We start from the raw sequence: 14,904 nt of genomic DNA, 5'->3' as shown, positions 1-14,904 counted from the left end.
TGCAAATCAGCCTCCCAGTCAGCCCCTTGCCATTGGTCCTGGGGGCAACGAGGCTGGAAATATCACAAGGGAAAACAACCAGAGTGACCAAAGTTGTGATTCTGCTCACACCAGTGGCTGGCAGAGATCCAGTCAGGCGCAGAGGATGATTCTGTGCTCCCAACTTGGAGAGGGGAGAAGGTTATTGCCAGAGGCCCTGCGGTAGGCAATGAGAAATTCAAGCTCTTCCCAGAAAACAGTGAAGTCACCTCTCCCCTTTCTCTAGAAAAGCAGAATGAACAAGGAAATGTTTTCTTTCCTTTCATTGGGACTAATCACTCCCATTGCCCCCTAATGCCAAAAATACAACCCCTTCCATTTTCCCAGGTGCCAAGACCTATCGGCGCTACTGCACAACCAGCCATACCACCTCCCCGCATCTTCCCGACATTTCTACAAGTCACAGGCATGATGAAGTCTGGGGCTGGCCTGAAAAATCCTCTCCCCGTCCAGCCTATTTTCCTCTACCCGTTACAGGAAAAGTATGTGCTATGTCTGAAATGCCCATCCTTACTCCCTGCAGGTCCAGCCTGCCTCCTTTGCCTGAATTTTTGCGTTGTCCTCTGTGCCCTTGAGCCCAGCTCAGTAGCAGTGGGGAGGTATTGCTCCTCCTCCTCGTCTGATTGCATTGCTCTCCATGATGGCTGGTGTGGTTGGGCCGCAGCAGTGAAAGTGGCTATCTGCCAAGAGTAAGGTCAGTACAGCCTGGGAAACAACAGACAGCTTGGTGGAAATTGCCTTCCGTTACCTCTGGGTTAGCACAGGTAGATGATACCTCAGGTGCTGGACCGACAGCTTTATACCCAGCGTACCACCACATTCATTTTTTGTCTAGACTTTTCTACTTCTGCCAAGTGACAACCCCATTCTGCTTTCTCAACTGACCTCCAAAGCAGAATATCCAAGACAATAAAAATGCAATGTCTGCCTGGAAACCACCCAGGCAAGCGGCCAGATCTGTAGTCCAGCTCTTCACCTCAAGGCTCACAGCCAAAATCCTGCCCTCAGACACAATTCCTCCTGAAGCCAACCAGAGCAGCAGACCAGCATCTGCTCATCAGATCTGGCCATCAGTTACAGTGCAACCTGGGCACAGGCTGGGCTCTCCACTGGTGTAAAGCAGCTGAGCTCCACAACTGAGAACAACCTTCATCCTGAGGGCGGAAAAGTAGCTGTTCCTACAGGACATGCGTTCAAGCATAAAGTCCAAGACAGACAAGTAGAAAGATTTGAATTGATTCAAACGAGAGCTCCCCAGTAGCAAGCGGAGGGGACCCCTGGGCTGCCCGTATATCCTGAACTTTGCAATATACCAACGCATGAGCAGCCCACAGCTTGCAGAGGCCACATCTCCTCTCACGCCAGTGTTAGAAGGGAGCTTGGACATCAAAACACTAAACTTTCTACATATTAATATGCTGAACAAGGCCAGAAGTGCAGCACCAAAATGATTTTCAGGGACAAGAATTACAGAATTTGAAGACAAAAGTGTATGTTTAAGTAGCTCATATCATAAACCTCCACTGTTTTTGTCCTCTGTTTCCTTGTCTAGGTCAGAAAAAGCCTTTGCATATGCATATGGCCTTGTTCTGACAAGCTCTTAAGGATAAATGCTTATTGAAAGCTTTTTCTGAAACAGGTATTTCTTGCATAACCCTCTCGGTACAGGAGCTGTGCTATGACATCCAAGTGCTGCTTCTCTCCAGATCTTACCACCTTAGCTCAGTTCTCTCCTTTCCTGTCTTTAAGTTTTCCCTTCCCAAGGTGCCCAGGAAAGGCGTTGCTTTGCCAGATCAAGGCATGCTTGGAATCGGTAACGATAGTTTGTAGGACCTCTCCAGCAGTGCTTGCTGCGCTAACCTTCCCACTAACACATACATTTACACATTTATGCGTATATTTATGAGAAAGAGCAGTTTATTATTCACATCCAGCCTCACACCTAGCTTTTCTGCTAAGCTGAACGTGCTAGAGATGGTCCTGTTCGAGACAATCTATGGTTCCCTAGGTGAAATCTGGGAAGCAGGCATTGTTTTCACAAGCAGCTCACAGGAAGCAGCCATCGTCAAGCGAGCTGCCCCTGGACTGTCCAGACCTGCAGCCTTGGGCTCAAAGCCTGAGCAACTGCTCCCATGAGCCACCCCACTGCTTCTGCAATGCAAGCACTCAAACAAAAAGTGTTTTCGCAGAGGCAAGACAATTTATTTGTGAAAACTGCCTATGCCCAGTCTCTCCCGATTACTGCAGTTTCTTTAGCAACATCTTCATTCCCCCTTTCCCTCTAGATTTTGAGTCCTCAAACTGAAGCGCAGTGCTTACTCTGCTTTATTCTAAAGTCACAGCAGTGATGCTTGCCAGCACCTACAAGAATTCAGGGTTGGTGCAGTCATTATCTTGACTTTCTTTAGAGGTTTATTCTGAACAGCTTTCTTCAAACATTGCTTTCAAAATTGTTATCATGGATCCAGTCTTGCAAAAGGCAATTTGTCTTCATCACCCAGAAAGAAAACATACCATGAACTAATTAGCACTGATGAATTTTGCTGCCTCATACTTTCACATCAATCCGAGTGGGACGAGACACGTGTGTACTAGCGGCATTGCACCAGCTCACGCCAGCTGAGGCCTGGCCCAGGCACTCATCTGGTTGCAGAAGCCAGACAGTAGCAAGCAGAGCCATCTTAGCCACTTAAGGCAAGAAATGTGTGATGCAACTGCTCGAAAACCAGATACCTTAACAACCCCTGCCAGCACTGTCTTACCCTGACACCCAGCCCAACTCACAGAGCTGACGACCCACCATAAAAGGACACCAGGGGGATGTTCATCCAGCAGCCCAGTGGCTAGATATGGCCCTGGCCACACAACTGATGGGACTACAGGGCCCTCCAAATTGGAGGGCAACAAAGGGAGCATATTTCTTCCATTACTTGAACTTCCTCCACCATCCTGAAACGAGCACACTCAGTTCTGCAATCCTTCCAAAAGCAGAAATGCAACCGTGCCCAGTGCCAGAGTAATTTTGAGGAAGCTCTGCACCACACTAACCATTTAAGGTCAAACAGCTCATTAGCCAGCCCAAACTAGCACTCAAAGGGTGCTCAGCTCACAGCTAAGCCTGGTTAAATGCCATGATAAATGCCTTAATAAGCACACGAGCATTTCTGGAGACAGGCTGGCTGGATTAACGCTCCACGCTGCCGGGCTGCTGCTGTCTGCAGGCACAGGCACCGAGCACATGGCTCCCGGCTGCTCCTGCCCTGGGTATATTCCCACTCCATCTCCTTCCCACAGCCCCGTCAGCTGCGTATCTCTCCTAGCCATCTGCGACCGACCAAAAGAAAAGAGCTTTTTCTCGGTCTGGCCACCCTCAGCCCCCAGGGACCCGGACACACAGCGCGGGGCGAGCAGGCTGCTCGGTGGGCGCCTAGTGCGCGGGTCCTGCCCCAGCCCCCACGCCTCGGCGGGGCAGCCCCACGGCGGGAAGTGGGGCTGAGGCGCAGCGCCCCCAATCCTCCCTTTTTTCCGCCAAAAACCGGCAACAGCGGCCGAGCCTGTGCGCTGCGAACACGAACCGCCCCCCTCGCACCGCGGTCTACCGCTGCCGCGCGCCCCGCCGCCCCCTTATATAGCGCCCTAAAAATAGCACGCCGCGCGCCGCCTCGCGGGTGGCGGGAAGGAGGTGGGAGCCGCCTTGCCGACCAATCGGCGCCGCCGTCGGCGAGCCGGCACCGCCCCTCGCGCCCTGGGCGGCGTCGCCATTGGGCCACAGTGACTTCAGGCGCGCCGCGGACCCGCCCCTCCCGCCCCGCCGTTTACCCTACATGGTCACGCGCTGCCTGAGTGGGCCGCGCGGCTGCGCGGGGGGGGGGGGGCGGGGCAGCCGCGAAGCAGCGGCGGGCGCGAGGAGGTGGGGGGCGGGCAGGCCGGGTTTGGCGAGGGAGGGTGAGAGGAAAACGGGGGGGAGGGGGGGGTGTGTGTGATCTCCCGAAAATAAAGAGGGGAGGGGGCGGGGAGGGCGTGCGCGAGCGCGCATGGCGGCGGCGCGGTGCGCGGCGGCGGCGGGGACGTGCCTGTGCCCCGGTGCGGCGGCCGCGGGGTGCTCGGTGCGCGCCGGCGCCTCTCGTCCTCCTCGGCTCGGCCCCCGGCCCTCGCCGTCCCTCCGCGCTGATTCTCTCTCTTTCTCTCTGTTTTTTTAAAGTGACTTGAAACAAAACAAAGCCAAAGGGACGCTGGATCTATCATTGGTTGATTTTCCTCCTCCTTTTTTTTTTTTTATGATCAAAAACAACCCCCTACCCGAGCAAACAAACACACACAAAAGCAGAAAGAAAGGGTCTTGCTCAGCAGCAGCATGGATGTCTTGGCTAGTTATAGTATATTCCAGGAACTCCAGCTTGTCCACGACACCGGCTACTTCTCAGCTTTGCCATCCTTGGAGGAAAACTGGCAGCAGGTGAATAATTTAAATTACTCCTGTAAATCTCTTAAGCGCAGACAGTTGATGCATTGGGGCTGCGTTTCTGGCTTTATTTTATTTTTGTTCTTTAATTCAGGGTTGGTTCTTTTTGGTGGTTCTTTTCTTTTTTCTTTTTTTTTCTTTTTTTTTTTTAATCCGCGTGGGTAGACCTTTAAATCGCTGTATTTTTTGCCATGACAAACTGAGCAGTCCATTCAAATCTGTCTGCCTTCAGTCCTGTCTGAGCACGCCTGGCAGCACCTGAGATCCGGTGGCTTTCTTTAGGGTTTTGTTTTTATGATGACTACTATTTTTATTTTATTTTTGAGCTTAGATTTTTTTTTTATTGTTGTTCTTTTAAACAAGGCTGATCACTTTTAGCCAGTGGTGACAACTGGCAGCTGGTGGAAATGGAATAGATCATTCTTGTTTTCAGGTAATTAGTATATGTCAATAAAAATTGTAGCTTAAATCAGAGATAGGGGGTGGGCAGGTGTGTGGAAGCACCAGCAAAAGCTTTTAGGCTACATTTTGTAACTAGGGAGATGACTTATTTTCTGTTCTTTTTTTTTTCCTTTTTTTTTTTTTTTTTAAAGAAGGTGAGGAGAAACACACACTCCTTGCTGTATCTTAAAACAATGATGCCTTAGGCTGGATCCAGTAAAGTAATGTGTTTTGAGGCACTGTAGGGTTAATATGCAGATGGATTTAGGATACTTTAAAGATGGAAATCAAGTATTACGAATGCATTAAAATGATGACTGGTGGCATGAATAAATAATACCAAGGAGAAGAGTAGGTTACAGAGAAAAGAGTTGCCTAAAATGAACTATGAGCCCAAATGCATAGATGTATGTAAATAGTTATCAGCTGGGATCCTGAGGGAAAAGGAAAGACAGGATTCCTCGTGACAGCAGGACATTGTGAGACAATCCTGTTTCTTGATGTGATTTTCTGGCAGAGGTGATAACGCCAGGCGAAATTCTGGAAACTAGTGTGTCTTTAAAAGAAAAAAATCCGCTGGTGAATAGGAATAGTGGAGTGTGGCTGGGATGACATGTGGTGCTAATGCAGCGCATGGACCCATGGCACTATCGGTATAACGAGCCACTGGATTTCATCTTGCCAGCATTCACCTTAGTCTTGGCAAGCATAAGGGTAGTGTGTGTTAGGTGTCCAGTAAGTGACAGCTTGGGATGTTGATTTAATTTTTCCTTAGAAGTGTGTGTGGGGAGAAATGTGGACAGTGGGGCTTCAGGGGAGCACGCAGGCTGTAGCATTGTCATCCAGCTGGACTGAAGCTGGATCTTTAAAGGCTTACCCTCGTAAAATTGTTTTGGCTTCAGCTTCGTGTGCGTATATGTACACACATGAGAGGTTTATTGACAGCTACAGTGCGAATGCATTCAGGATTTAATTTGCAAAATGACCGATCCAACTTTCCTTTATCCTCCGAGGGGGAGGGGATGGTTTTTGTTATTAATATTCAGCTCGCACATCCATGATGGTCACATCTGCTTTCCTTTTATATTTTTAACATGCTAATTAAACTGAAGAGGTTAATATAATTTCATTTTAAAAAATAATTTCATAGCATCATTATTGTTGGATCAGTTGTGTATTCTGTTGCATATTAGTAACAGTCCAGACAGTCCAAAGCGAGATAATCTGTTGACATAGCCAGCACGCTTTAGGCAGTACTGTGTGTGATACTCTGTCTCCTGCTGCCTTCTTTTATGCGTGGAAGAGCAGCAGTTTGTTTTATACTGTACAGTGTACCTACCCAAACCCACTGTTACTGTTGCAAAATTTAAACTCAGGCTCGCCTGGTTAAACCCCACTGATTCTCCCCATATGTTTGAAAAGAGAAGTTGAAAATAATTTATTGTATTTTTGCCTTATTTCCCCTCAAATTCTCCAACCAGTGCCTGATGTTTCATAATACATCCTGTATTTACAGTTTGTTTTTATTCTCCTGTTGCTGCCTGGATTCTCATTACAAACAAGGGGCAGCAAAACTGATGTGTCAGTGGTGGGAGCAGCTGAAGCTGGCTGTGCAGAGCATGCTGTCACGCAGGCTTGGCAAGACCCACTGACACAGAGACTCCAATTTCATTCTGAATCACTTGCAAATGTAGCCAGGTCTTGAGGATTTACTTATTTTAGGTAAACCGTAGCGACTTTGGGACAATGATGTGTGTGCATGCGTGTGTGTTTCTAAAGGTACCCCTTAAAACTGTCAGGCTGCAGTTGAGACCCCAGGGAAGAGAGCTGACAGGGCAGTGACTGATCCCTGCAGGAAGCATCAGAATCGGGAAGCAGCAGCTTTAATTTTGAGTTAAAACACTTGAATGGATCTTGCCTCTACTCCCACAGAGAGTTCTGGTGCCGTACCTGAGCTCTACAGAGGCTCCAGAGCAGTGTTTCTCCCAGCAGCAAGCAGCGCCCCAAGAGAGCACTTCAGTCTCTTAAAAGGGGGGAAGTAGTTGTGTGGGTCAAGAGCAGACTTCCTTATCACGTTGTGAGCTCCAGTTGTTTTGCGATTAGCAGTTACTAGTGCTTCATGTAGAGAGGTTGGTCCATGCCAGTTCCTGCTCCTAGAAATGGTGTCTGCTGTGATACCATAAAAGGTGCACTTGCCCCATTGAAAATCAAAGCACACCTTGGGGTGAAAGTGTTGACACAGTCCCGTCTTCCTTTTCTCCTGAGTCTGGACCACACTTTTTTAGCTGGTGACTGAGGACTGTACAGCTGGTGCAGTTGCTCATATTTCTGATTGTGAAACACCCATCACTCACTGAGGGCACTGACAGCACAGGCAGGTTGCTAAATGCTTGCATGCCGTCAGCTGATCTCTCCCTTTTTTCCTTCCCACTGCAAGAAAAATGTAGGCAAGTTTGTTATCTGTGCTTCTGACAATTAGCATTTGGGTTGAATGAGAGCAACCCAGCAATATGTACAAAACAAGCAGATTTTGTGTAGGAAGAGATTGTCATCTCCTGTGGGGGTTTCTTTTTCAGGAGGGAAAAATACAAACAAAAACCTGCTCCTCACTCTACCCTGGGCATAGTTTGCATTGTAAAAGCGGAAAGTGGAAGCTGGAACTGAATCCATTATGTGTTTCACATTATTTTAAAACACATGTTGGGAAGAGAGGGCGTGGTTTTTAGACAGCAAAAGCTTGGCTTCAGTATGTCAACTTCGGGTGTACTCCTTAAGGCAAAACACTTTTGAGGTCAGGAGGGTTTTCTCTTGGAGTGGGAAGGTCAGGATCTAATGAGTAGTTCACAGGACAACTTCATCAGAAGAGAGAGAACTTTGTTTAGTCTTTGTTTAGCTGTTCCAGCAGCGTTGAGCCACCATGGCACTGAGAGAGATTAAAGGAAGAGGTGGGCTCTGTGCATTGGAAAATGAGGCATTTGCTGTACGTCAGCTGGCTGGTATCTCAGCATCTGTGTGTTTCTGCCTGACGCTTCATCTTGGCTCTGGTTGAGCCATCCTAGTTGCTCGCTGTCCTTGCGAGCTGACTCTGCAGTTCAGGACCAGGACGGGGAGTGGGGGTAGATTTCAGCACCTGCGTGGCTGCTGCGGTGCAGCGGGAGGACCTCTGGCCACATATGCTGTTGCTCAGGGTAGCTGTCTGATGTGGCATCCCCAAGATTGGAACCAGACTTCTGGGAGAGACAGCACGAGGCCGAAGAGCGCCTCGTTACTCTGCAGAGGAAGGAAGTGGGTAGGAGGCTGTTTTTGAGGGAGGTGACTGTGAGGAGCATAGCCCATGCACCTGCATGGGGTCCCACTCTCAGTGTGCCAGGCTGCAAAATGAGGGACGCAGGGCTGAGAATTGGGAAGGGCTGGACATGGAGCTTCAGTCTGTTCTTCCTCCTGGGCCTTCACAATGTCTTTTGGGGAAGTCATTAAAAGACCGGGGTGCAGAAGGCATCTTTTGTAGACAGATATGTCTCTTCCTAGGGGTAACACTCCAAACCATCCTTTTCTGTAGGCCCTGTGGAGGGCTCTGGACTCACCATCCTTGTGTGGAGAAGGGGTCTGATCAGGAGACATTTTGGGGCTCTCTTCATACTCTAGGGAGGCCATAGGGCAGCCTCTAGCGTGGCAATTCTCGTAATGTCAGAGCACAGGAGCACAAAGAGCAGGTAGACACACAGGGTCACCACATATATAGCTGATGCAGGTGTGTAAGATCAGCAGGGCTTAGGTGCCAAACCCTGGTGTATGCTAAAAGAGCCAGTGTTTCCCACGTGTGTAATCGGTCAGAACAGGTCTAATTGGCTGGCAGAAGTGGAAATGGCATTATATTGTTTTCCTGATAACATTTCCTCTTGCCTTAGGTGACCCGGCTGCTCTCAGCTGCAGCAAACAATGATCCTTCCAAGGCAGATGGACAATTCCTGTAAAGCATAGGATCAAGGAAGCCTTTGTTTCACTCTTGACTCTGTTGTAGAGCCTTTTTTGCATATTTTTAATCAATTCTTCAAGCCTCAGTTTCCCTCTTTCTGAAGGCACTGACAGCAATTACGCTAAGGCACAGTCTTTGCGGGGCTTGGGAGGCCGAGTTGTGACCAATTCTGGCAAAGGGCTTTGAGATCCCTGTGCCGTGTGAGAGCACAGTATTCCAAGGTGACTAATCTAGCAGAACTCTTACATCTTAATGCTGACTTCTACTTGGCAGACAGGGTCATTTTCAGGCCTATAGGAAAAATTTCCACTGCTACTGGAAAGGAATAAATCACACTGGAGAACATTCCTGCCTCCCCATCGTCTCCATTGTTCTAGTTTAATGGCATAGTTGGCCACTACGTAAACTAAACCATCTCTTTTAATATTGCTGTTTCATCTTGGTTCCAGTCACAGTGTAAAACATTTCTTAAGTGCTTAAAGTACATCATGCCTCTTGAGAATAACTTGCAGAAATGGTTGACTTTCAAGAACAGCCACATGTGTAATGCAGTGTATTTCAGACTCTGAGCACCAGCGCATTTATACCTGCAGGCTCTCTGCTTGCTCCATGTGCTGAAAGCATGCTCCTGTCACCTTACAGAACGAGATGGAAAAAGAGAGGAAAGACAAACTTGAAACTGCTGTCTCTATTGTTTCATGATTCCTTAATTACAGAATCTGTTGTTGTAAGTGATTATTTCTTGGCATTATGAAAGTGTAGAGCCCCACAATCCACATTACAGGTCTTAAAATAGCTGATTATGTGTGTGACTTGTGTCAAGTGATTTTGAAATGGGGTAAATACCTTTAAGCAATGCACAATCATAATGTGGGTACTCAGCTAGAAAATACTTCCTCTTATTTGTTTGGGATGCTTAAACCTTCCCTCCCCCAAGGCCACATGCTTCTGTATGTCCTGTTGAATAGGCAATGAATAGATTAGAGTAGACTACATAATAATCATGATATATAGCTAGTCCGCAACGTGGTACTTCCATGTAGAAATGGCAGAAGGTCTTCAGTTCCAGGCAGTAATTTCGCACATAAGTTCTTCAGAGTGGAGGCAAATGGTATCTTCTGGATATTGTAATGTTTTTTGAGGCCTCATCAAATGACCCTCCGCTGAGGAACATCCAGTGTGTTGCTTCTCCATTCTGCTCTGGGAAACATGTTATAGGGAAGTGAGAAGGAAGCTGCTTCTGTTTGACTCTGTAGCTGCGTATGAACAACCTTCATTGCAACTGTCCTTATGAAACAAAGGGATTTTGCTCACTGGCTGTGCAGCATTGTTGTTCAGTACATTAAGCAATGGGGTAATAGTACACCTTATCTCATATCAAATTTGTCACATTCTGCAAAGGGGAAGAAAAATTGCTCACCACACTCAAAACCTCATTAAATTCATTCACAGGTATTGTAATTGGTGGTGATTTTCCTTTTTGATGGTAAACCTGAATTCTGGGGAGTTAATAAAGGTGTTTTCAAGAACAGTGCTGAGTCCCTCTTACTTTCTGTTTCCCTGGACTCTCAAGTGCCTCCTACCTTACGTATTCATGCATACATACATGCTCCCGCAACTTCCAAACTGTTAGTAGCAGTCATGAGTTGGGAGCACCATTTTTGTGGTACCTTTCAGGCTCAGGTTGCAGGAATCACCCACCTGAATTGCTGAATTTCTTCTCCCTTGAGGTCCTCTTTGGACTGAGGGTGCTTCTGCCGTGGTCCAAATGAATCTGGATTCACTTGAACTGCAGAGTTCACCTGATTCCGTAGCAAACAAACAAAACAAACCTGGCAGAGAAAGAGCCTCCCCTCCTCCAAAATTTTTCTAGATGGAGGACAGGTTTGGAGTACAGATATTACATGGGTATATTCCCAAGCTTGACGCTGGTATGTTTGAGACTGTCTCAGTTTTCTTCCACTGGCTTCAGTCTTGATAGGCGCTATACATGTTTTGAGTGTCTGAGTTCAGTACGGTTTTGGATCTGTCTCCTTCCCAGCACTGACACTTTGAGTTAAAAAAATCATATGCCTGGTTCCCAAGACACTGAGATTGTCTTTAAAGTAATAGATTTTTTATTTTTTAATTTCATGTTCTTTCTACTTTCCTTGTTTCTGAGACACTGAATATTTGATTTATTGTCTTTTATTCTCAAAAATAAGAAAACTGGATTTCCAACAATTACTTGATTCCAGCAGCATTAAGAAAATGCCTCTATTGTGGCATTTTGAGAGCTGTCAGTATAGAGATAGGCGTGTATGTCAGAAAAAGTTCGCCTATCGCTGCGTTCACCAGGCTGCATTTGCCATCCCTGCTCTGGCAGCAGCTGGTGAGGGCGGCTGCCTGGCTGTTCAGCTTGTAGGGTTGCGTGCGAGAGCAGGGTTCATGTCTTATTTTCCTTCTTAGAAGAAATCGTTTCAGCCTTTTTGCTCAAAGATAGTTAGACATCTTGGATTTCATCAGGACACCGAACCTTTGCTTCTCAGTTCTTCAGTTACAAGATTAGTTGGCAGTTTTTGCGTTCTCACAGGGCTGCAGCGAGGATTAATATTACAGGTTTGCAACGCTTGGGTACCATGGCTGGGGCAGGAGAGGGTTATGCTAGGTTATGGGGAGACAGGCAGCCAGCCAGCCCCTCTGAAGCTGCCGGCCCAAATCCTGTCACACCAGCAAGCAGGTGCTGAAAGTGCAGGACAGCTCCTGCGCAGGGAGCCCTCGGCGGGGTGCGGCATTGAGTCTCCGAAAAAATGAAAATAAGGATCCGAAAGGAAAGCTTAAATCCCCCTTCCCAGACGTCTGTGTTGTCTTTGAGACAACCTGTGCATAGCACTAATTGAGTCCTTCTGTAGGTTTTTAAAAGGTGTTGGAGTTGCGTGTAGGAAGGTTAGGCAGGAAGGCATGGATTTTTTTTTGTTTAAAAGGTTTAATGTATCAGCTCTGATATATTAAGCTGCTGTGATGCTCTTAATCCTTTTAAAGCAGGTACCCATCATCTTCCTATTCTTACACATGAAGGATCCTTTCCAATCCAGAGCACTTCCACCCAGTGCAACTATGTATTCATTACATGTGTTATTGTTTGGAGAACTGTTAAGATCCATGTGGTATACTTCATGGCGTACGCTAAAGAATCTGAGTCATTTACGCGCAGATTGTGTAATAATCCTTGCCAAAGGTCCAGCAGACGTACTTATTTAAGTGTCATAACGGTTTTGAACATGGTGCTTATAGACCATGTCTCACATGTCTGAATCCTCTTGGTTGTTTCCCGGCATTGTGGACCCGAGTGCAAAGCTGGGGTTTAACTCATACATGGGGGTCAACAGCTCCTCCTCTGCAAGGAACAGGGAAGTAGGCAGTGACCCAGACGAGCTTGGGAGACGGTGTGATTGATGGGGAGGGAGGCAAGGAAGGAGGATGTTGGCTTATGAAAGGCTCTTCAAGACATTCCAATTAGAGGCCTGATTTACAAATTCTGCCCTTAAACCTGCAGCCTCCCAAGGCCACTTTCAAAGGGACGCTAGCATACGCTTGACGCTTGACCACAAAGGACCTTTGTAAACCATGTTCTGACAGCAACTGCAATCAATGGAAGTATCTCCATCATATAATTAAAAAAGCCCCGGAAGCAGGGTTTGTGTTTTTTTGAACAGGGTCATCTTGCCCACCTGCTGCCTTTGCAGCTCTCGCACTGCAGCATTCTTCCCATGCAAGTGAAATTACTGGAAATCAAAGTGAAAATGACTGTTTGTTTGGATTGTGCGGTGAGGAAAAATGCATGCGGCATGACAAGTAAATTAGATTTTTAAAATGTTTTCACTACTAATAGGCTACTATGCTCTTACGCATTTGGTTTTAATCCTGACTCTCCAGTGAGCAAAGTTCACTTTCAAGCATAAGGAAAGTTCTTGGGTTTGTAAACATTTGCCATTTCTGGTGACTTGTCTTCTCTCCAGCCCAGGAGGGGAATCAGCATTGTGCTGAATTGCTTTGTGCTGGTGGGGGTGAAGTAGGGGACTGCCTTTAATCGCCTGCCTTTGTTCTCCACCAGGGCTGGGTGGAAAACAAAGGTTCCAGTGAGCAAAGGCCACGGTGAAAAATATTCAGTGGGTGGAAGAATAGAGTGAGAGGTGCTTCTGTCTGCTTGCTTTTTACACCCAAAATGGACATTGGCCACATCACAGCACTTAGGTGTGATGTTAGAGACCCAGATTTGAGTCGCTGCTTTGCTGGATTCAGGTCCGCCCTGCCAGGTTACATCTTGGATGTGTGGAATTTCAGTGGATGATGCGGTGGCTCCAAACCCAATATATTCCAACAGAACACTTTAGATTGGAAAAAAATGTAATTTTTTTTGAGAATGTTCGGTAGAAATGTTTCAACATTTCTAGAAGTTTTCCTGAGGGCCTGGCCCTGTTTTCTGTGTGAGAGACTTGGTCTGGCTAAAATCTTTGGCTTTGTTGTCAATTTTAGCCTTCGTTTCAGGGCTTGCGCCTGTAAAACTCTGTTTTTCCCAGCTATTAGCAATTTGGCTAGTAAAAGGTATCCGGACTCTCTGTATCCTGTGTCTCTCGCATCTTTTAAGAACTGCAGCTACAACCCTATGTGATGCCGTAAGTGATGTCTGGTTACTTCTGGTGTCTAACCGGAGGGTCCGCTCTCCCTCCCTCAGGGCAAGGATCTGACGAGACATGTTGATACACAAGATGCACAAGAGCAGTGCAGTCACATGTTTTCCTCAGCTCCTTGCAGCTACTGGTCACTCTTCTTTCTCCTCTGCTCAGCTGCTGCCGGGGAGGCGCTGTGCTGGGTTGTTGGCAAGAAGTCAGTGCACTCCCCCTGCCTTGGCACCTCTGGCCTCCCTCTGGGTCTGAGGTGGCTCACGTCCCAGGGTGCAGGATGAGGTGAGCGACTCAGAGGCTTTCTTGTTTTTGTGTGGCTGCACAGCAGTTTGAGAGGTGCCAGTTCTGCAGAGCTTGCTGCCTGCTTTGAGCTGGTGAAAAGCACTAAATAATCCTGGTTTGGGGTTTTTCTTCTTTCTTTTCTTTCTTTGGCCCCCTCTGTCAGCCTAGAAAATTTATGCTGCTTTGAAGAAAACATTCCACTCATCTGCAAGCTACTACAGCTGCCATGTGAGTAATAAAGTATGGAAAACAGGAAGGGAGAAGGGAGTAGAAAGATGGGAGCTGATGTTTCATATGGAAAGCATCAGCCCAGAAGTGGCTTTGTTTCCGACACGTGGACAGTGGAGAGGCTGCATTTGCTGCTCAATGGAAAATCGGTGCTGGTGAAAAGAAACCTCGCTCATTAGTGACTAGATCAGATAGGAATGAACCTCAGCATCTCTTGCTTTTATTTTAAAATTTGTCCACATTTTAAAATAATAAGGGAGAAGCAAAAGGCACTGGACTGACTGATTTGAGAATACAGTCGTGTGGGCAAAATAGCTCTTTTCTGTCTCCGTCTGACACAGCTGTCCCAGTTCACTCTGGTGCTGTCACAGCCCTCCCCCAGCTGTTCATAAACTGTTCATAAGCCAGCACCTCAGAGTGGTTGTGCACATCTGAAGGTTGCTATACAGCAGATTCTTAGCAATGTGCATGTTCCTTCTGTTTGTTTTTGGTTTCTGATTTTTCGGGATAGTGTAAAGTCATGTTTGTAGGCTTTCCTCCACAATTGAGGAAACCAGGAGCTTGGTTTTCGTGCTGAGAAAGGTGGTTCTGATATAATCAGAAGCCTCTGACAGTTGTGGCTTTAAAAATGTGTGAAAGAGCAGTGGGGGTTGCAGTCAAATAGTGAGAGTAAGAGGTGTTTCTGCCTGATCACACCAGAGGAAGGAAGCACTTAAAATTTCGGAGGTCTTCAGTATCTTAGAAGAAGAGGTAGACTGCTCTAAGTGTTGATGTGACCCAGTGAAAGAGCTTGTAAGGTGCTTCTCTTACAG

At 47.1% G+C, this 14,904-nt stretch overlaps 1 protein-coding gene across 1 annotated transcript in view; it reads left to right on the top strand.

Annotated features, from left to right (window-relative positions):
• The first annotated feature begins 4,145 nt into the window (after positions 1-4,145).
• KLF7 (KLF transcription factor 7) overlaps positions 4,146-14,904 on the top strand; it is a 56,843-nt gene continuing 46,084 nt past the window's right edge. The window contains exon 1 of the mRNA XM_010127300.2: positions 4,146-4,495. Within this exon, the coding sequence (XP_010125602.1) occupies positions 4,394-4,495 (102 nt within the window). The 5' untranslated portion in view covers positions 4,146-4,393. The remainder of the gene's footprint in view (positions 4,496-14,904) is intronic.

The sequence above is a fragment of the Chlamydotis macqueenii genome, chromosome 6 (assembly GCF_036417535.1).
Source record: "Chlamydotis macqueenii isolate bChlMac1 chromosome 6, bChlMac1.mat, whole genome shotgun sequence".
NCBI lineage: Eukaryota > Metazoa > Chordata > Aves > Otidiformes > Otididae > Chlamydotis > Chlamydotis macqueenii.
This window is presented reverse-complemented; position numbering and strand designations above follow the sequence as displayed.